We start from the raw sequence: 24090 nt of genomic DNA, 5'->3' as shown, positions 1-24090 counted from the left end.
CTATCTATCTATCTATCTATCTATCTATCTATCTATCTATCTATCTAATCTGTACATAAAGCAAATTCATGAACCCTAGGATAAGAACCCTTGCTTTTATACTATCTTTATTATGGTGCCCTCCAGAAGCCAGGGATCTGCTAAGCAGGATCATGATGCAGGGGAAAAAATCAATACCGGAATAGGACATGTAAGACACAATTTGAAATCAACAAGTATTTATTTGAGGTCCTTATTGTGCTAAGTAACCATGGTGGACACAAAGTAGCTTTAATCAGAGTTAATCAAAGTTAATTTTTAAAAATTCTGTTGTCTAGCAGTTTAACTATAACCAAGGTTTCCAGTAAGCTGATTTCTACCAGTCTTCTCTTAAGCCATCAAAGGCACTACCTGCTGTTCCTGTCTGTCTCAGACATCTTGTATTTCCACTTAATTTGGATTTTATCTTCTAACTACAAAAAATTAAATGAAAAATCCCAACCCATAATGTTATATCCTAAAACTACAGTTTAGGAAACCTCACTGAAGACCAGTGAAGCAACTTAGTTCAAAACATTGACAACAGGATGAGAGAATGAACCGAATATGAGAAGCCAACCTCAGTGATATCTACAACAATATTTTGCAAAGATCATTCATTCTTTCTATGCAGCTTTGAAGGAAGCAAAGTTCCCAGCCTTATGGCCACCAAGGATGCTAGGCACACTTATAGGTATTTTTATAAGTTCAGTTGTATAAGGAAAGGACCCAAGACTTTACTCTATGAAGCAACATGGAATTGTGGATAGGGTAATGGGAGGTGCAGTCAAGAAGAACTGCATCCTGGTACTTCCTAACTGTGTGACCTTGGGCAGAAGGTTACATACCCTCTCTGTGCCTCAGTTTCCTCATCTATGAAATGAGGAGGTTAGACTTGATGCATTCTAAGTTTCCTTTCCAGTTTTATATCAGTGATCCTATAAAGCAAGGAGATGCTGAGGTCTAGATAAACGTCTTGGAGTATAATCTGTAAAACAAATAAATCTCACTAGTCATTTTTGTGGGGTTTTTTTTACAGGGTGTGGTACTAGAGAAAAAGTAGATGGGTGGCTTAGAGGGAACATGTGGGCTGGGTCAGGCTTGTTCTTAATATTTGGACAGAGAGATGAATCGGTGAAAGAGCAAGGCAAGAGGTAAGAAATATGAGACTTACAATCAGGTAACTGTCCTATCAGCAGAATGTAAGCATGTTAAAGGCAAGTACTGTGGGATTTTGTTTTTTTTGAAGGGGGAGGTCTTTTAATCCCCAGTGCCTAGCACAATATCCACCAGACTTAGTACGTGTTTAATGAATGAATGATTAAAAAGAATTTTTAAGCATCTGTTATATAATCAGGTGTTGTGCTAGTTATCGGGGACAAAAGCAATATAATCCCTGGCCTCAAGAAGCTTGCCATCTACATGAATGGTAGAGCATACAACTCATCTTGGTTTCTTGGTAGAGAGCTGACAGCCAGTAGGTTAGGTAAGTTTTCAGACATGTACCGACAAGTCAGGATAGCTCAGCAACCACACTCACTCTTCATCCCCCTGGACTACAAAGCTGAATGGACTACCTCTCCATACCTTATTGGGATAAGGGGACACAGGAAGGGAAGTGATTCTCTGAATAAGAGTGAAAAAGGAAAAATGAAAGATCAGGCCTGGCTCCTTTTACATTCATATAATGATTAGGTATACCTATTACTATGATTTCCCCTCTCCTCCAATATTCTGTCCTATACTTAGCAACAGCAAAAACTCTTATAAATGCTTATAAGGGTTACCTACCTGCTTTAGGGATGGCATAGGGAAATAAATTGTGAAACTATTCCAGTTCTGACTGGGAGAAATAAAAGGATGTTTTTAACAAGATTTTCTGAAAGGGCTATCCCTTTGTCAGACTATGTGATATAATTTTTGGTTTGCAAAATATGGTGACTGTGGGCCTACTGTGACACAGGGGATGGGGTAATATCAGATAAAAGAAGAATGTTTTAATTGGTAAGAGAAAAAAGTGAAATCTTACTTTTAAAGAAAATAACAGAGAACTTTTTAAAAATACCATAAATTGCCCATGACAGTTTATTTGCTACTGTATGGATTCAAATATGTAAAAACAAAGCCCCCTGGAGCCATGAAAGAAAATGCATTATGTTTACTACATAAAGAGGATTGGAAAGTGAGTTCCATATGTTTTTTCATTTAAATTATAGTGCCTAAAATTGTAGTTCTCACCATGAGAATAAAGGATGAGATGGATGTTTCTTTCCTGTAATGTGGTAGGTAAGCTTGGATTTGTAACTAAGTAGTGAGGGGTTCAGTTTACATTTATGAGTCAAACAACTATGGGGATTTTTTCAAATCTTACAGAGAGAAAGGACAACAATCAGTAGACTGTAAGTTCTTTAAGGACTGTTTCCTTTTTTGTCTTTGTGGCCCAGGACTTAACAAGGTGTCTTGCATACAACAGGTGCTTAATAAATGCTCATTGAGTCCAAAAGAATGAATCAACATCACTTACTATGTGCAAAGAAGCTCGTGCAATCCTTGTCCTTAAGTTTTTAATCTACTTGAGAAGACAGGACTTATGTGAAAAAAAATAAGTTAAGTGCTAAAAGAATGGTGCAGATAATTGCTCCAGGAATTTGAAGGAGGTAATGATTGTCAAAGCCATAATTGCAATAGAAAAAAATGGGCTTTACCTCAGGATATCAAAATGTAGGGGTGGGGGAAGGACATGCATTTTCATCAGAAAGATATTATTCTTAGAGTCAGGAAGACCCAAGTTCAAATGCAGTGTGATCCTGGGCAAGTCATTTAACTTTTCTGTGTCTCCACTTCCTTGTCTGTAAAATGGGGATAATAATAGCACCTACCTCCCAAGATTGCTGGGAGGATAACATGGGTAATATTTGTAAAGTGCTTTGTAAACTTTAAAGTGCTATGTAAATGCAAGTTATTATTATTATGTCAACAAGCATTTATTAAACACCTACTATGTGCCAGACACTGTGCTAAGCACTGGGGATGTAAAGTAAAGCAAAAATAGTCCTTTCTCAAGGAACTCACAATCTAGCAAGATGACATGAAAACAACTAGGTCCAAATAGGATCAGTACAAGATAAGCTGGAGACAATCTTAGAGGGAAAGCATTGGTATGTGGGGAGGGGGGATCTTGGGAAAGGCTGGACACATTAGTTGGGATTTTAGTGGAGACTTGAAGGGAACCAGGGGGCAGAGAAAATGAAGAAGAGAATCTTAGGCATGGTAGTGAAAATACAGGGAATTGAGAGAGGGAGTGTCTTGTTGGTAGACCTGAAAGGAGGCCAGAGTCACTGGATCACAGAATAAACAGAGAATAACTTGCAAAAAGACTGGAAAGGTAGGAAGATGCCAGGCTATTAAGACTTTTGAAGGTCAAATGGCATTTATATTTGATTTTGGATGTAACAGAAAAGAGAGCCACAGGAGTTTATTAAATGTTGGGGTGGAGAGGGAGTGACATGGTCAGATTTACTTGCACTTTAGGAAAGTCTCTTTGAAAGCTGAGTGGAGGATATATTGGGGGTGGAGGAGAGACTAAAAACAGGAGGAACAATCAGAAAGCTACTGCAATAGTCCAGGGGTAAGGTGATGAGGGTCTGCACCAGGGTGGTGGCAAATGTCAGTGAAGACAAAGCTGACACGAGAGATATTGCAAAGACAAAACTTGGCAACAGCTTGGATGTGGGGAGGTGATAAAGAATTAGGAGTTGAGGATTACACCTAGGCTTTGAATCTGAGTGCCCTGGAAGATAACAATAATAGGAAAGTTAGGAAGAAGGAAGGGTTTGGGTGGAAGGATGATGAATTCAGGTTTAGACCTGAATTTAACCTATCTTTGGGATACCCAGTATGAGATGATCAATATACATTTGGAAATGTGAGACTGGAGGGCAGGAGAAATGTTAGGGATGGATAAATAGACCTAGGAATCATCTACACAGAGATGATAAGGGAGGGAGCTGGTGAGATAGATCCTCAAACAAAATAATAGAGAAAAGAGAAGAGGACACGGAGCATTGAGGGGATGTTTATGTAGTAGGAGGGACCTGGATGAAGATCCAGCAGAAGAGACTGAGGAGGACCAAAAAGTTAAATGATTTACCCAAATGATATAGTTACTATGTGTCAGAGGGGAGATGGAATCCAGGTCTTCCTGGCTTTGCAGCTGACTACCCTGCTTAGCTGTAAATATGATTGTATATTCAGTAACTCTCTGTGCCATGTCTTTTTGGAAAGAGACAATTCAGCAAAACTCAGTTCTTTCCTTGGCATAAGAACTGAAGAGGGAAATGTATGATAACAGAACCATAGATCTAGAACTTGGAGTGACCTCAAAGTCCATCTGGTTCAATGCCTTCATTGTAGAGATGAGGAAACTGAGGCCGAGAGAAGTTAAGGGACTTAACCAAGTTCACCCAGGTAGTAATCATCAGAGGTGGGATTTGAACCCAGCATTCTGCTGTCAACGAGAGCTTGTGATCTTTCCACTGGAGGGTAGCAAGATGACTCAGTGGACAGAACTCTAGAGTCAGGAAGATCTGAATTCAAATCCAGTCACACTAACTAGCTGTGTGACCACAGACAAGTCACATAACTGTTTGCCTCAGTTTTCTTACTTGCAAAATGTGGATAATAACAGTATCTACCTTTCAAGGTTGTTGCAACAATCACTTTGTATAGTACCTGGTACATAGTAAGCACTACATAAATGTTAACTATTTTGTATGATGCTGAATAATTCACTACTATGAAATGAAAAAACAAAAGTGACCCAATTATGGAGAAATTTAATCATCTAAAGCTAAGCTCAATTTGGCATAAGATTGAGAAAGAATCACAATATCATCAAACTCACTTCATTACTTAATATCTTACCCAGCATTAACTGGGCTTTTAAGATAATTAAAAAATTTTGTGTTGAAAGAATAATACAAGTAATGAAGTTATGTAGATTTGAAGGAAATTGAAACTAGTGACAAAGATATTAAAGCTTTTCATCCAGAGCAAAGGGTCTGTTAGTTTTAAGTTTAGACCTATGATTTATGGGTAGAAGAATTTCCAACTGAGCAACCATCCTCCATAAATATAGCCCCTTCTTTGTAACATAAAGTTTTAGGGAGTTCCTGGGAGCACTAGGAGATTGAATAATTTTCCCAGAATCACATGGTTAATACAAGTCAAAGGCAGTAAGTGAACCCTGGTTTTCCTGGCTCCTGCCTCTATTCACTGTGCCATGTTGCCTCTTACGGGTTTAGTTCATAGTTTTGAGAATCATCAAAAGAACCAAGGAAGAGAATTAAATTATTCCTGCTCTCTGGGTATATGCACTTGATATTTATTATGCTTTAATTGACAGATTGGGCCCATCTACCCAGCACAAAGGGAAATGAAGACTTGGCAATAATAATCTAACTAGCATAGACCCGGATAAGGCTGTGGGATGTGAGATAATAATTAAGAGCTGCTTAACAAATACCAGGGACGCAACAAAAGGCCATTATGTTGGCCAAAGTACTCATAATCCAGGACTGAAAAAATTAACAACATGGTGGCCAAATCTACACCTCACTTTAATTATATAAGCAATCATAGTCTCGTCACATCTATAATCCTAACACCTTAGAGTTGAAAGGAACCTTAGAGATCATCTACTTAAATCCACTTTCCTCTAAAGGAATTCCTTCTACCACATGTTCCTAACCAATTTTCATTCAGCCCTTGTTATATGACAGTAATAATAATAATAGCTAGCCCTTACATATCACTTTAAGGATTAAAAAGTGCTTTACCATTATCTCATTTTATCCTCACAAAAGCCCTATAAGGTAGGTGATATTATTATTTCCATTTTGCATATGAGGAAACTGAGACAGACAGAGGTTACATGACTTGCCCAGGGTCACACAGCTAGCACATATCTGAGTTGGACTTGAACTTGGATCTTCCTGATTCTGAGTCCAGTGAGACCTAGTTGCTTCTCGTGTAAGTGACCAAGAGCATCCTAGCACCCTGCTTTCCAAGATAGCAAATTCTACTGCTGTACTAATGGCTCAAACTGTTATTGCATATTAATCTAAAATCTAAGTGCCAGTAACTTTCATCCATTGGTTTGAATTCTATCATCAGGAGAAGTAGAACATGTCTATCCTCTTTTTCCATACAACAGCCTTCAAATATTTGAAGGCTACTGTCGTGTCCTCCCGTTTTCTCTTCTCACTTTAACAAACATTTATTAAGTGGCTTTGATGGACAAGGTATTGCTCTGGGTACAACAAAGACAAGTAATAGTCCTTACTTTCAAGGAACATATTCTGTTGGGGAATGTCACATGTGCATAGACCAATAAACACAAAGATATTTTAGAAGACAGAGAACACTGAATACCAGGGGATGAGGGTGGTGGATAGAGAAAGTTTTCATAGAGGACCACAAAATCCCCAAATTTTGTAGTTAGAAAGGACATCAGTGACCTTGTGGTCAAATCTAGACATGAAGGAATCTTCAATATAACACACCCAATGCATGATTCTTTAGTCTTTGCTTGAAAACCTCCAAGGAAGGGAATCTACCACTTCTTGAAGCATTTTGGGATAGCTCTAATTGGGAGGAAGTCTTTCCTGATATCAAGCTGAAGTTGGCCTCCACCTAGTCCTCCTGATGCTGCCCTCTGAGAACAAACAGAACATGTCTAACTCTTCTTCCCTATGCTAATCTTTCAAATACTTAAATACATCTATCATGTCCTCTTTCATCCCACTCCAGATCCTCAGTTTTCTTTTCACAGGCTAAGTTTGCCCAATTTAAAAAACGAATCCTCCCTCATATATCATGGCTCCAGGCCCTCCACTATCTTGACTGTCATGCTTTGGACACTTTCCAGATTCTTAATGTCATGTGGCACCTGAAGGCAGGGATTTTGAGAAGTGGAAATGAAGGAACAGTGCATTCCAGGCATTTGGAATGTTTGTAGAAAGGCATGGAGGTAGATAATATAGCATCAGATTTGGGGAACAGCTGGTAGATTCATTTGGCTAGAACTTTGAGTGGGTAAAGGAGAGTGATATGAAATAATTTTGGAAAATTAGGTTACAGCCAAATTGTAGAAGGTCTCAAATATCAAGCTGCTAAGTTTGCATTTCATCCTAGAGGCAATAGGGAGCCAGTGAAACTTTTTGAGTATGCTGGGTAACACAGTCAGACTTGTGCATTATGGAGATCATTTGGACAATTCCAGTGGCTGGTTTGGAGAAGGGAACACAGGAAGGAGAAAGTCCATTAGGAGGTTTATAGCAATATTTCAGGTAAAAGTTGTTGAAGGTCTGAATCATGAATGGAGGTAAGAGGATGGATGAAATACTGCGGATGTGGAATAGGCAGAGCTTTGCAAAAGGAATGGATACAATGGGATGATGCATAAGGAAGAGTCATGAATGACAGAACCTCTGAGTTTTCTATTACAGACCTTCTCCCAGATGGACATTGACCCATTAATCAATACTTTGGGTCATATAAGTATCATGTCTGTAGTGATTGTGCCTTCTCTATATTTTATTATCTCTCATGTGTGGACATTCACTAGACATTCAAATGTTATACTGTTTATAGAAGGTTATGGAAAAGACTAAAAAAAAGGTACTGTAATTATAATGATGCTAATAAGACCACTCTTAGCAAAGTGCCTTCACAGCCATCATCTCATTTCATTTTGTGAGGTATATGTTAAATCTCCATTTCATAGGTGAGGAAATTGAGTCAAGAAAGATCAAGGTCACACAACTAGAATTGGAGCATTACAAATATGTACCTCCAGGGTGGCTAGGTGGCACAGTGAATAAAGCACCGGCCCTGGAGCCAGAAGGACCTGAGTTCAAATATGACCTCAGACACTTAACACTTACTAGCTGTGTGACCTTGGGCAAGTCACTTAATCCCAATTGCCCTGCCTTCCTCCCTCCAAAAAGAAAAAAAAAGAAAAAAAGAGATGTGCTACTGCTTTGCCCTTAAACAATCTAGAAGTGGTTCATTTCCTTTTCTAGGATAAAAGTACTTCAGGGATGCTATCCATTCATCAGGAGTCAAGTTCAGTCACTAATAACTAATGTAGGCTTCTTCATTTCTAATTTAAATAGCTTTTGCTGAATTTTTTAAAATTAAAGGTTTTTTGGTGCTTTAAAAAAGTCTTTCCTTTATATGCATCTCTCAATAGCACCAGTACTAAGGAACATGATACTTTCAAGACAGTTGAGGATTCTATCACTGGACAGTATTAAATGTTAGAAAGTTGTAACACATCGGCTCCTGTGTCGGGAGAACCAGGATCGGTTCTGGCCTCAGATACTCAGCACCCACACACACACAAAAAAAAAAAACTGGCTGTGTAACCTTGAGCAAGTTACTTAACCCCAATTGCTTAAAAAAAAAGTTGTAACAAAGAAAAGTAGGTAAATAAAAATAACCAACCTAGCAAATGCACCTGACAGAATATTTTGGGTACATTCAAACCCCCCCCCTTTTTTTTTTGCTCAATTTTCAGTAGAGAAAGAAGAGTTTATCCACTTCTTCCTGATAATATTCTTTAAATTTTTGGTTATACCTCGGGCTTAAATGATCCCAACTACTTTAACCTTTCCTACCAGGATACATTTTTCTAAACTATAATAGTTTTATAGTCTTTTCTCCCTCTGGCTCCTTTGCAATTCCTTTACCCTCTCAAAATAGAATCCTAAATTAAATAAAAGGGTCTAATAAAAACTTCATAACTTATAAAAACAAAAAAGTATAAAAATGCTAGTGGATGTTCTTTTGTCTTATCCTTTCTTTTCCTCTTTCTTTCTTCTCCTTTCTCCTTGTATTTTTTCTTATTCTCTTTTCCTTTGTCTCCTCTCTCTTCATTTTATCTCCTTATTTTGTTTTTTCCCTTCTTCCTTGCCTTTAAAAAAACTAGCATGTTATTGATAATTAATATTTTCATGTTATTTACATTTCCCAATCTACCTCTCCTTTCCTGAAAATAGCTCACATATAGCAAAAACTTTTAAAAGGAGGAAAAATTAACCCAGCTCAGCAAAAGCGAAATATTGAAAAAGTCTAACATCTGTCGTGTTCCACAATAACAGTCTCCTACTTCAATAAATAAGGGAGGAAAGGTGCCTTATCACCTCTTTGTTATTATAACTTCACAGCATCGAGTTTTAATTGTTTTGTAGTTATTCTTTCCATTTGCATTGTTGCAGTAATTGTGTGTCTTGTTTTCCTGCTTTTGCTTGTTTCATTTTGAACAAGCTCTCTTCTTTTCCTTCCAGAGTTTTACAGCTGCATTTTGTTTCTGGCTAAATGCTTACTAGCAAAGTATTTGAAAAGTCATTGATGTGTGATGGGTATTTGAATGGTCACCATGTTTGGCAGAGCAGGTCTACTGCTAACTCTTCTCTGGAGAATGGAAAGAGTGTGGAATGTTGCTAGATTTTTACAAGACCAGTCTTTCTGTGTGTGTGTGTGTGTGTGTGTGTGTGTGTGTGTGTGTGTGTGTGTCTCCCCTGTGGAACAAGGTGCTGACTCATTTACCTATTGGGGTACTGATAAATATTCAGATTCTTACTCACTGGAGAATTGTTCACTACAAGCTGCTCTCTGGCCACTGACTCAAAAGCAAGGGAGGGATTAAATACATGCTGCCAACTTTTGCACCTAGAAGTGGCTCTTTGCAGGAAGCCTGGCATTGAGCATGACATTAATCACTAGACTATAGGCCAATTAAAAACTGTTCTGCATACCCACTTTTGCTCAAGTGCCATGGGTGATGCCATTTTACCATCCTGGGCTTCTGAGAGTCCACTTGAAATAACAGCTAACTCCACTAATCCACGCAAATTCTTGTCACCTGAATACCTAGCCCACAGGCTACCAAAAGCAACACATCCAAAACATAATTTCTCATATGCCTTCACTTCCCACTGATTTTTCTATTTCTATTTTAATGTGCTATGGTCCAGTATCATCCTAGTCACTCAGGCTCATCATCCTGGAATTATTTTGGATTCTTCTTTCTCCCTCATATTCCTCCATATTCCCCGATATAATTAATTAATTCCTGTTGTTTCTCATCTCTCTCAAATCAGACACTTCTACTATAACCACCCTAATTTTGGCCATCCTCTTTTCTTATCTACTATTGTAATAGGTTGGAATCAACATGGCAGAGTAGGAGGAAGAAGTATAGTCCAGCTTCTCTAACATACCTTTTTCACAAAGATCTAGAAAACATATCAAACCAAGTCTTAAATGGGAAATCCAAGAAAAAACTAGTGTCATTTTTTTCTAGCCCAGATTTGCTTAAGGAGACAGAGAGGTCTGTGGATCCTGGGGATAGGATCTGGCTAGGAGGATGCTGGGTAGAGCATTCCATAACCCAGGAACTGAAAGAAGACAAGGGTGTGCTCTAGAGCAAGACAAAGTCCCAGACTCATAACAGGGCAGAGTGACCTCATTTTGGGTGCTGGAACAAGTGCCACTTGACAGCTCTGTCACTCACTATTCTGTTCTGGGTCAGAGATGCAGAGTGGAGAGAGGAGGGGATTTTCAACAGGGTGGCACTCCAAGGCAGGGACTTATAGCCCCTAGGCTGTACCAAGGAACAAATTCAGAAACAAGCAGTAGTTGTGTGGCTCTGATCCCATAAAGGAGGGTCTCAGTTCCAATCCCTAGCCCATTCTGAAGCCCAGAGTGGAATAGCTAGGGCAAGAATCCCAGACCAAAGGGGAGTCTCCAATTCTGTCCCTCTGAACATGCAGAGTTTCCCAGCTGGAATACTGTGGCTGAGCCCAGCAAGTCTATTGGAACTTTCAACCAAGGACAAGCCCATAGAAATGTTGAGCAGACCAAAACCTAGGTCAGGAACTTGCTGAACACTAGACTTTTTCCCAGATTACACCACTTTGGGAGCACTGAAAGCTTGTAGATACCTAGCCTAAGCTATCCCTAAGATCTTGGAATAACACGATGTCACATAAAGTCCAAAGTTAAGAATTACATTAGTAGAATGAGCAAACAAAAAGCATCCCACCAAAAAGAGCTATTATGGTCATAGGGATGCCCTAAAACAAACCTAGAAAAGAATGACTCCAAAATATCTACTTTTAAAGCCTCAAAGAAAAATGAAACTTGGGCACAAATCCAACTACAATTCGTGGGAGAGATGAAAAGTAAAAAAAAAAAAAGTAGACTATTGCAATGGCCTCCTAAGTAGTCTTTATGGTTTTGGCTTCCTGCTCATCAGCTGTACAGCTGTGTTTCACTCACTTAAATTAACTACATCTCAGTTTCCTAGTCTGCAAAGTGGGAAAAATAATACTTACACCACTGGTTTTATGGGATATTGTGAAGAAAATGCTTGGCAAACTTTAAGGAACTCTACAAAAATGTGAGTGACAGACTATGTGCTTTATTAGTATCTCCACAAGAGATCTAGATAAAGACCTGACCATGTTGAGTGGAGGAGGATTTAAGGGAAGGAAGATACCAGAAAAGAATCTCGTAGGATGAGAAGGTGTGAATGGCTTGTGATATGCACTACTGATGGGAGTACCCATGTTGACGGAATCACAGATTTCCTGAAAGATTACAATATGAATGTGAACTATTATTATCCTGGGAAACAAATCAATTCAGACAATATATGTGAAATAACTTTGCTTCCAAAAAGCCCAATGCAAATTGAAATTACATGAGTAAAATGAGGTACATGCACAGGGAGGCAGATGGATAATAAGCCTCCCTCTTTTGCTCTTTTTCTACTCTTTCCTCTTTACTTCAGCAGGGATGCTCATACACTTGGTTTAGTTACCCTCTTCAGCATGCCTCCCTGGGTGGCTACAGCTTCCAAGCTAATGAAAAGGGTTCAATGCATGGTCTGTGGTCAGATGTTTGTATTGCAAACAGACTGTACAGGGGTGCATCTATGTAATAGGAGTATCTAATCAGAGAGTGCATTTAAATTACTAATGGTAGAAAGAAAGATTCCAGTTGAATCAATGGTGAGCTAATCCTTTCTTAATCTTTAAGGAATAAATGGGGAGAAAGAGCTGCTGATTGCAATGGCTGAGAAGATGGAAACAGAAAAAGGTTAATCATCTCCTAGAAATCATTCCTCATCGTGATGAGAAAGAATTTATTGTAATATAACAATGATATAACACTCGCCTGCACTTGTTATTTCTGGCAAAAGACATGGGGTGCAACAAGTCCTGGTTGGTTTATGCCATGAACAGAACCCTCTATGGGAATAGACAAAGAAAATTTCTTGACAATACTGTAATAGTAATGGCATTTAAAGATTCCCCTGTATTGGCTTGGTTTTCAAATTGATTGTGTTAAAACCCAGAGCTTGTTAATCCCACCTGTGGGATGGACTTGTTGACTTGAAAAGAGAGACACGAACTGGGAGGAGCTGGTGAAGTAGATTTGGAGAGACACAAGAGAGAGGCAGAAGAACTTTTTGCAAGCAGCACCCTCATGGAGGCAGAGAGAGACTGAGAGGATTGCTGAGGGCCACTTTGAATTGCCCTGGACTTTTGAGACCTGCCACCCAGAGCTGCCAAGGACTGAGGAGACACGGCTGTTTTGCTGGTACTTTGTCTGTCTGTTTTGATGTTGTTTTGCCAGATTTGTCCACTGGTGAAAGACAGTCCTGTTGTTGAAGTCTTGGAACCTGGCTGTTGGTTCAGAGCTCCTGAGACTGTCCCGCAGACAGAGTGAATACTGTCCACTGGTGAAGGACAGTGCTGTTGTTGCAGGGGTCTGGGAACCTTGCTGTTGGTTCCGAAGCCCTGAAGAAGGATTTTCTTGTTGTATGTTTACAGAAATCCTGGGAGAGGGTTTTGCTAATGTTTTCAAGGGTCCTAGACTGTTCTGCAGTCAGAGGATGAATTAATGAAGAGACTGGCAATGTATCTTGTATGTATCACTGAATAAAATGGAGAGCACTTATGCTGGTATTTTCAACCTTGGGAAGTTGCCTTTCCTTGGCATTATATTACACATAGGTGGGATTAACAAACTCTGGGTTTTAACACAATCAATTTGAAAACCAAGACAATACAGGGGAATCTTTATATTCCATTATTATCACACTATGCTGGTATTTTGAACCTTGGGAAGTTGCCTTTGCTTGGCATTACATTACAAATACTGAAAAATATCCCAGGAGAATTCCATAAAATTATAGAATTTCAGAGTGGAGAGAACAATGACACTGACTGTTAGTCCTTTGACACAGTCATGTAAGAATGATGACTATTACTTGTGTTAAAGATTTATAAGGATGGAAAATACATGAGCTCTTCTTTTCTATTCTTTAATCAATTTCCTCATTAGGAAATATCTTTCATGTTTAGTATCTCTTAGTATATCTAAATTTATTTCCTCTGATGTGTTAAGACTATAGGGAGGGTGCATAGATAGATGGACTTAGAATTGGGAAAGCCTGGGTTCAATTCTGCCTCTTATACCTATGAGATCATGGACAAATTACTTTATTTCCTGAGCCTCAGGCAATTTTCTAAGACTAAATTTTCAATGCTTTACAATCTCCATTGGTGGAGTAAGTGCCCTCAAAATTAATCCCAGGTTGATTTAATCAGAATATCTTATTACACAATTATTACCATCATTGAGGCAGCTAAGTAGGTAGTGCAAAAGATAAGAGCCTTGGACTTGGGGTCAGGAAGAACTGAGTTCAAATCCTACCTGAGACATTACTAATTATGTGGCCCTGGGTAAATCATTTAAATGCTATCTACCTCAGTTTCCTCAACTATAAAATAGGGATAATAATAGCACCTGCTTCACAGGGTTGGTTGTTGTGAGGATTAAATGAGATAATATTTGTAAAGTGCAGAATACAATGCCTGACACACAATAGACATTTAATAAAAGCCTTTTTTCTTCCCACCCTCCTTTCTTTCTTCTACTCCAGTCCATGGCAGTACCTTCTGGGGTGAGTGGAGGAGTGAACTATTAACAACGATTTAATGTATCAATTTTGAATAATGCATACTACTTATAATTTTCTGCTGTTTGTTAATAGAAATGAAGGAATAAATGCCTGCTTTAACCTATTAGGAGATTTTCCAGGGTTTCTTTGCTTTAAATAAGGCATGCTCTTGAATTTTTATAAATGCTTTTGATCATATCAAAGAAATATTTCATTCCTGAGCTTTTTACTGTTTTCAACATAAACGGAAGTTTTTTATTGAAGGATTTTTTTTTCTGTATACATTGACACACAGTCATTGTTTTTGGTATTAATATGACTTTTAAGGTGAAATATTTTCCTAATTTTGGCTCTTGCACACATCTAACTTGATTGAAATGAAAAAAAAAATTGACCAGGGTTTATCTTCAGAGGAGGATATTGAAGTAAAGAAACCCCTAAAGAGTAATGTCAAATGGTCACCTGCCCAAAAAGAATTCATAGAAGATCTTAAAAAAGACTTTAATAATCAAATGATAGAAATGGAAGAAAAACTAAAAAAGAAAATAAGAATAATCCAAGAAAAACAAGAAGGGTATGAAAGGAAAGTCAACCAATTAGAAAAAGCTGATCCAGAATCTTAAGGAAGAAAATGACACCTTTAAAATTAGAATTGGGCAAAGTGAAGCTAGTGAAATTATAAGAGATCAAGAAATAATGCGTATGTATATATCTATAGTTATAGAGAAACATATCTAAACTTTATTGTAAGCTTCTGGAGGGGGTTGGGGGGAAGAAAAAAAAGAACAAGGTAAAAAAGTGAACAGCAGAGGACAAAAGAAAACTTACAAGGGAGCAAAGAAAAGATGGACAATTCTCAACACATGTATTATTTATCATACAGCCTTTCTTGAAATGAAAATTTTGTTACATATTTTGAATCCTCTCTTATGTTCTGCTATGCAGATCACAAATTTTCTTTTAAATTGGATATATTCCCACACTCTCTTTACCAGTATTTTATTTAATATTTCCACATACAAATGATTTGTGACATTTGTCTGCAATTATATTTTTTCTTTTTTTATTCTACCCTTGTTTTGGAATTAGGACTGTCTTTTTTTTTAATTAAAAAATTTTTTTGAGGGGAAGGGCAGGGCAATTGGGGTTAAATGACTTGTCAAGGTCACACGGCTAGTGTTAAGTGTCTGAGGCCACATTTGAACTCAAGTCCTCCTGACTCCAGGGCTGGTGCTCTATTCACTGCACCACCTAGCTGCCCCGACTGTTTCTGTCTTACAGAAAGAATTTAGTAAAATGACTTCTCTATTTTTGAACATAGTTTGTAGCACAAGAATTGCTATTTTTTAAATCTTGGACAGAATTTACTTGTCAGTCTCGGGATATTAGGTGTTTTTTTTTCCTATGGGACTTCATTTTTGGTCTAATTTATTTTTCCAAGATTAGGTTATCAAGGCTATCTATGCCCAGTTTTATTAATTTGGGTCTTTTATATTTTTTGTAGATATATATGTTTCATTTATGTGTTCAGTTTTGTTGCCACATAATCAGGTATAGTAGTTTCTGAGAATTTTCTTCATTTCCTTTCTATTTTCTATTTATGAATTCCCTCTTTTCATTTTTCTTTTGTTATTTTGATTTTTTCTAGTCAACTTAGTTAATGCTTTATGAATTTTGTCATGCTTTTAAGAATCAGTGCTTTGTTTTATTAGTTTAATCATTTTTTTCATTTTAAATTGTTTATTTTAACATTCAAAATTCTCCTTTTGCGCTTACTTTTGATTATTAATTTAGCTAATACAGTTTTTGCCATCCTCCTCTTTGCCCAGTTTTAGACTGAGTGCATCACAACTCAAAGTTTATGTTCACTTAATTTGAAGGTTCTTATGCAGCTCCATATAGAATTTCTCTATTTATTTGTCTTCTGCAACAGATATTGGTGTGAAGGTTACATCTCCCTTCACAGTGATCTATTTGATATGTTCATCATGAGCACTAAAAGACAAGGCTGGCCAAGTATACCATGAAATGAGAGATTTCCTTATTGTCTTTAGGCAAATAATAAAATCATTTTCACTACTCCTTTATTTGACTGTCTGAGGAAATCCTTATAGGTATTCTTTTATTGAGCTGTAACTTCTTTATGCCTTTTGATTTCACTTATAATGAGGATGTCAATATCAATATGGATCTTCCTCCTATCTTCTACCTGTACGATATTAGCTTGTAAATCTTTGGACAAAGACGACACATTAATAGTCCCAGCGGTGAAATTAGTGTTTATATTTGGTCAAAGAATTACTGAATGGTTCTTAAATGTACAAGACTGAGGTCCACTTTGATTTTTGCCTGTTCCATGGATCACTTGGTGAGCAGTTCATCACTTCCTGGTTATAGGCATCTCCTTAGTTGAAATGGACCTTGGGGACAGCAACACATCATCTATTACTTGGCCAATACTTCAAAGCTTTTGAGTCAGCTCCATACTACTATGAGGTATTAGAATTTTTATGGTAGTCCAAAGTCGTACATCAAATTAATGACATAAAAATAAGGAAATGCGAAGTCCTAATGAATTGTTCTTCACTTGTGCCATAACTGCCTACTAGACCTTTTAAATAAATAATCCTTCAGAGCTGCAGATAGTAAAGAATTCTTCAATTTTTTATTTACTCTCCTAGTGGTTTTCCAACTTTTATAGTCTATGGGCCACAGAGGAGACATAAAAGACCCCATGGATGACCAGTTGTGAAAACATAGCAAAACTAAAAAAAAATTGGCATTTCTTTTGATGAGATAGTAATGTGGCCTATTATGCAATCCAGAAGCAAAAATATAGGCCCTGTCATATTAAAAACATTAATGTTACTATAAGATGTCATTTAGTAGTCACTGGAGAACTATTAATTTAGACAAAATAACACTAACTCCTTTAACTTTTCCTCACAAGTGTTATTTTCCATTTATATCTTTTGAACACATCCAATTTCTCTCCCCTTATTTCAAATTTGGAGACAAAATTGGAAAGAGTAATTTAACAAGGGCCCGACTAATGGTTAGACACAGAGAATTATTTCTACTTTTTTGCATTATATTTTTATTACTGTGTTACAACATTCATCTGTTGTTGATTGGTATTTAGTTTATAATCTTTTAATGCTCTGAATGTGGATCAAACAGTAGTCAGAAAAGAATGCAGTAAAAAAAGTTAAAAAGGTTGAGGGGGAAGGAAGAATGTTAGAAGAAATGATAAAAATCACAGAGTGAAATTTGTAATTTTGCCAAATTATACAAGTCATAGGAGGTAGATGTAGGAGTAGCAATTTTACATAAGGATAATCACAGGCAAACTACTCTATCATACAACTGCAAAAAATGATGGTTCTCAATTGGTAGTAATATAATATCTTCTGGGCCAGTACCAGTAGAGCACATTAAAAAGGTGGTACATAAGAGGTCTCATATACAAGTCATCTTGGGTGGTATCCAAGACACCGCCCCGCCCCCACACACACATACACATTAGTACTTTTAACAGGACATGTAATAATTTGATGTACTTAATTTCCTCAATATTTACTAAAAGTAATTTTGATACACTTAAGGGACATAGATTTAAATTCAAGGCCCCTAAAGAAACTATTACAGAAAAAGGCCTTTGTATCATTTGCCTTTCACAAAATAAACAAATCTCCCTTATTTTCTGGGTCCACTTGAAATTCAGGGTGACAGTGACTGTGCCTTCCAATGCAGGGACCGTGATATTATACATTCCTTGAGGGCTTGGATCATGTGCTATATCTTTGTATCCCCAGGACTATTTAGTACAGTGCGTAGCACACAGTAGGTTCTCCAAAAATGTTTTCTAAATGGAGTTTAGTTATTTTAACTCCACATAACAGAATATTATGCTGTCATGAGTGTTAATTCATGTCTCCACACAAATATGAAAAAAAATCTAATTCTACAAAGTCATGACGGTTTCTGAAAGTGTGAGGATAGAGGTTTTCAGCCTACTTTATCTTCATTTTATCTGACAAGAAAGAGAATTCAGTTATGAGGGAATTTGTGTTGATTTGCTCCTAGAAACAACTGGGCTGTCATCCTGGCTGCACTTCATTTGTTACTGTAAGAAAGGAGAGACTTACTCAGTAACAGAATCCTTACTGAATATGTAATGACTGCACATACACATGTATATATGTAATGTGTGTGCATGTATGTATAGGTGTATAGATAGGTGTGTATACATATATACACATATGTATATATACAAATACACATTTATGTATGCATACGTATATTGTACAGGTTTTATCTCGATGCCTCACCGCAACATTGCAATTCACATACTGGAAGGCCCCTCTGCCCCAAAGCCTCTCCCATTGATTGGAGGTCTCCTCCCAGAACCTCCTTAAGGTTCTGGGAACCTTAGGCCAGCAATGCCTTATTCTTCCACAGGCAGTATTCCATTTTTACTCCTCCCCATCCTTCTCTTTTTCAGCCTCCTTTTATATTTTGTCTTTCCTTATTAGAATGTAAGCTCTTTGAGGACAGACACTTACTTTCTTCTTGTATTTGTATTCTCAGTATTTAGCACAATGCTTGGCACATAGCAATCATACAGACATTTGTATAAGTATCATACATGCATTAGGAAAATTAGGACCAAACAATAGATAAAGGTCTTGTTAAAAAAAAAAAGTATATTCTGAATCCTGCCCAGCCATTAAAAGAAGGGATTTCAAATTCACACTAAATAATGGGCAATGTATCTTCCTTTGGAAAAGGCTGGATTGATTTTATTTTTGAAATGTACAAACTGAATTATAGTATAGTTCGTTTTAAAAGGAGGAAATATCTTTTTAAAAACTATTGCAAATTTTGAGTGTTAATCTAAAGTAAGATCTGGAAAGTAGGTCATATATTTGGTATCAAATTATTCAACAAGTATTTATCAAATACTTTTATATCTAGCATATGCTAGGTACTGTGAAGGTTATTAAAGAAATATAAAACATGGTCAGCTCTCAAGAAGTTTATGATCTATCAGGATTCAAGACAAATAAACATGTGCATATGTATATACATACATACATGTACACACAAATACATATACACATACACAAATACGTGTGTGTATGTACACACATATCTGCTTTTTGACTTGCCCAGAGTCATGCAATTAGTAAGTATATGAGGCAGGATTTGAGACTGTCTTCTTGCCCTCTCAGCTACAATACTGTCTCCTAAGACCAAGTCACAGGGAAGAACTACAAGTTTTGGGGAGACTGTGTAAAATCTGTGAAGCTCCTTTGAAGTAATTAGGTAGTGAAGTGGATAGAGTACTGAGCCTGGAGTCAGGAAAAAGGAAATTCAAATTCAGCCTCAGACATTTACTAGCTGTGTGACCCCAGGCTCCAATTCACTTAATCTCTGTCTGCCTCAATTTCCTCAACTGAAAAATGTGGATAATAATAGCTCCTATAACAGGGTTGTTGGGAGGATTAAATGAGGTATTTGTCAAGCATGGCATCACCATGCCAAGCATATAGCAGACACTTAATCAATGTCCCTTTCTTTCTTTCCTTCCTTCCCTCCTTCCTTCTGGAAAGCTAGGGATGTACTAGAGTGTCAGAGATTTGTTCCACTACTAATTCCATGTAAAATTCCCTTCCAAGGGGAGCTTATGTATCACTTTAAGTATTACATCTATTTATGGACTCTTGTGAGCCCTCTGCATGTTCTGTTTCCTATGGGGGAGAAATAAAGTCTGTTCTCTACCTCATATGCATATCATCATGAGTGCCTCTACGGGAGTTTTATCCTTTTACCAACATCTGTAGAGACCTAGATGTTCCAGCAACACCCTAGACTTGTTCTGTCATGTCCTATCATGGTGGAAGTTTCACTGCAATTCACACACTGGAAGTACCCTCTGCACAAAACCTCTCCCTCTAATTGAAGGGCTCTTCCCAGTATTTCCTTAAGAAGGTAGCTCATACCTCGTATACCTCATTCTCCTACAGGCTATACTCCTTTCTTACACCTCCCCCTCTACCTTCTGTCAACTTCCTTTTATATGTTGACTTCCCTTATTAGAATAGAACCTCCCAAAGGGCAGGGCTTGTCTTTCCTTCTATTTATATTCTCAGCATTTAGTACTGTGCTTGGCACACAGTAAACATTTAATTAATGTTTGGTGACTGACATATTACTTTTCCAAGCAAGTCAAAGAGAAAATGATTCCCTTTGTAGTTCTTGTTAACCCAGAGATTCAGGGTGTTGCGAGCCATTGGGTTTCAAGAACTGCTAAATAATGGGGGAACTGGCAATAAATACACACACTCTAGGACCTAGAAAAAAACCTATTGACTCCATATGCCCTCCCCTTCAAAACAGAAGAAAGCATTGCCAGATGAAAATGCAGAGAGAGAGAGACTGACTTTGGGTTAGAGAAACTTAGAGAGGAGAAGGAAACACCCAGCCTCCCGAGAACCTGGAGAGAAGCCTGCAGGCTGCACCATCTGCATCGGCAAGAAGGTGAAACAACATAATATTAGAAGGGAGTCTTGGTGTAGAGGAGCAAAGCAAATATACCTCTTAGTTGGTATTGCTGGTTATGTGAGCTGTCTAGGTCTCAAGGGCAGTTAGGACCCACCAAAGGAGAAGGATGTTTGACTCCCTAGGAATCCTGAGTTCTTTGTTCACGTATGAGTTGGTCTCAGTACTAGGGCGACACTCTTAAGTCTAAAGTGATTGTGAAATGTTCCTGGGGGGAAAGCAAGGTCTTATGGTTATTTATGGGTTCAGATACAGTTTAGACTATGATTGTCATCCATGGGATTTAACTTTAGCAACATAAATGCCTTCCTTTACATGGAATTTTCTAGCATCTAAAATGTGTTGTCCAACACTCCTGTGGCTCCATGATGAATTGTGGGTTTTCCCTCCAGTGATTCAGATGGATAACAACCCCTCTATGCCTAGTATCAAGTCCTTTGCATTTTCTATTTGATTCCTTAAGACTTTTATATTTGTTGCTCTGCTTTGATGTTCTCAGGAGAAACCCTGGGTGAGGGTACGAACCAAAAAATCTGTGACAGATTATGTATATCAAGGTGAACCTCAACTATAGTAGCAGGAGCAAGGGAAGGTGGAGTCAACAGATACACAGGTTACACTAATTAGATGTACAAATAAAAAAAATAAATCGAAATAGCACCAGTTTCCACATTCTTTCCCATAACTCATAAACCAAAGGTCTCAACAATTGATCATGCAACATTGGATTTCATTAGATATTCAGTGACATAGCAAACAAATTACTGAATGTCGGTGAAGACAGAGTGACCTTAAATGTTAATAATCAAATGGAAAATTTTTAGTAATTTTAAGGACTGGGGCATTCTCTTTTAATAATTCACAATGATTTTTGAGTTGTGGGGGTTTTTTTTGAGGGGGGAAGTAGGTCAGTGACATCTTTCCCACACCTAACAAAACAGGGAAGTTAAAACATTTGGGATATCTAGAGGCAGATTAGGTCACCCTCTCCCCTCTCTTTGGAACTGATTCACTGCTTTGGAAGGTGTCACAGAAAAATGGAAAAGGAAAGGGAAATATCTGTGAAAATCCAATAAAAAGTGACTTTTGAGAAATGTACACATCTCTAATTTTTTTTCCTGTCCAAATGGGGAAGAAGTTTAAAAAAGATTTCCTGTTCCAGAACAGGACTAAGTGTGCTAAACGATGTGGAAAAGGGATGCTTCACTGAATAGAGGTTATAGATAAAGAAACAGCATTTTTTTCTGTTAATAAAAGAGCTTTAATATTAAAGTTGCCATGAGCTTTATTAAACTTGAAACTAAAAAAAGTTTAATCACAAAAATTATTGTTCCATTTGCTAAAGTCACTTACCTTGTTTCTCTGGATTACGGACCTGGGATGGTATATCATGGATTTCCAAAGTCCATTCTCCTTCAGCTTTTTCTCCCCAGCAGTGTACAGTCATAAATTCCCAGTTGGTAAAGCCATCATTTGAATGATCAAGTAATCTGTAATTTGAGATTCAACATCAGTAAATAACAGGGGGAAAAAATCTGAATTCCAAAGAATAGAAGCTCTCTTCACCAAAATTACAGATTGGAATTATTGTTCCAATTTACCATGCCTAGGGAAGGCTATTATAGTTGCTTAGAATATGTTCATGAGTTCCAGTCTGGTTGTGTAGTATAGACTACCTTACTACGACTTATAGGTTCATAAGCTGTCTTTCCTGGCTATACTGCTAATATTTGTTATTGTACTATATTCCTGATCTTAGTTATTTCACAAATTTAGACTACTCTTTTCTTTTTTTTTTTGGAGGGCAATTGGGGTTAAGTGATTTGCCCAAAGTCACACGACTAGGAAGTGTGTCAAATGTCTGAGGTCTGATTTGAACTTGGGTCTTCCTGACTCCAGGGCCAGTGCTCTATTCACTGTGCCACCTAGCCACCCCTAGACTACTCTTTTCAAAGGAGTCAAGAGTGTATGACATCTCATCTAGACTATGTCAGCAATAGCTTCCTTTCTGAAAGATGGTGCATATTATACCACACAACCTAAGCAACACAACTTAATTTAGCATTGTCTTCTTAATACTTACAACTTTCATTGTCTGCTTAGAACTTGTTCCTATAGATAGTTTTGTCCATTTGTTTTTTAAGGAAATGAATGAATAAATATTTTAAAATGTCTTCATGACGCTCCCTGACAAAAATTTTTGCTCTCTGATTATATACAACTAATTTTTTAAAAATAGTTATGGTTCAAGTGAGAAGATAAAACAGGAAAAATAAAGAAGGGACTGATTTTCTAAATAATATCATGAAAATTATGACAGATTTACAGCTAAAAGGCATCTTAGAGAGAACCTAGTCCATGCCTGTTCCACCCTCATGTTAAAGATGAGGAACCTAGTCCCAGAGAGATTAAATGAAAGGCCCATGTAGTAAGGGTGGCATAGGGACTCTAGTGTAAGAGGAACTGAGTTCAAACCCCATCTCTGATGCTTATGCTACCTGTGTGACCTTGACCAAGCCATTAACTTGCTTGGACCTTAGTTTCTACATCTGTAGAATGAGGGGGATGAAATCGATGGCCTCTGAAATGCCTTTCAGTTTTAGACTGAAGATACTGTTACACTAAGTGTTCAAGAAAGGATTTAGATTTAAGGATTCTAATTTCAAACCTAATGTTCTTTCTGCTGTGCCACATAGCCAAACATGACAGGGGAGGACTACATGAATCTTAAAAGAGATCACGTAGTCCACCCCTCTTACTTCACTATAGCTATACCTAAACAATCTCAAATAGACAAAAATATGTTCTATTTTTAAAAACTCAAACAAATCTCCAAACCTCCAAAAGAGATTCTATAGCCTTGCTTAATAATAAAAACAAAGTAGAACCATATCACCAGTACAAATGTTAATAATTATATTAATAAAACATTGCTATAACAGTTATGATTATAATATAAGTGGAATCAGAAGGTGCATCACTCCAAGGATGAATCCATGTGGATTCAGCCCACAGAGATGTAGAGAACAAATGGTTGAGTAATGTAGATTTGCTCACAGAAAAAGGAGGGATTGGTGACTGTTTCAGGATCGGGTTATTGCTACTCAAAATTACACAAAGTTTATCTTTATGGAGCCCAAACCATTGATCCATATAAATTATGCAATGAAGAGTACAATACAACAGGCTACAAAAAATTAGCATCTATTGTGGATACCTAGAAAACCAGATCAAGTAGTTAGAATTATACACTAGAAACTTGTTATTTTTATAAACTAATAGGCAAGAAACCATCTTTACTACAAATATAAACTCTCAAAATATTCTGGAGAATTCAGCAAAAAAAAAATTATACTTGAAGTAAAGACAGAACTGTTACCTACAGGTGCCTGGAAAAAAATGGATACTTTATTTGTTTTTTCATTCATTCATTCATTCATTCATTCATTCATTCATTCATTCATTCATTC

At 37.3% G+C, this 24090-nt stretch overlaps 1 protein-coding gene across 2 annotated transcripts in view; it reads right to left on the bottom strand.

The window, feature by feature from the left end:
* The window catches only part of PCSK6 (proprotein convertase subtilisin/kexin type 6), a 251900-nt gene that overhangs the window by 63556 nt on the left and 164254 nt on the right, over positions 1 to 24090 (bottom strand). For both annotated transcript variants that reach the window (XM_069098448.1, XM_069098449.1), the window contains exon 13: positions 21974 to 22110. In XM_069098448.1, the coding sequence (XP_068954549.1) occupies positions 21974 to 22110 (137 nt within the window). The remainder of the gene's footprint in view (positions 1 to 21973; positions 22111 to 24090) is intronic.

This window comes from Petaurus breviceps, unplaced genomic scaffold, assembly GCF_028583685.1.
Source record: "Petaurus breviceps papuanus isolate PSGF00001 unplaced genomic scaffold, PetGlider_PUasm1.0 37, whole genome shotgun sequence".
NCBI classification, from domain to species: Eukaryota; Metazoa; Chordata; class Mammalia; order Diprotodontia; family Petauridae; genus Petaurus; species Petaurus breviceps.
Note: the sequence above shows the minus strand (reverse complement) of the source record. Positions and strands in the feature narration are given on the sequence as shown.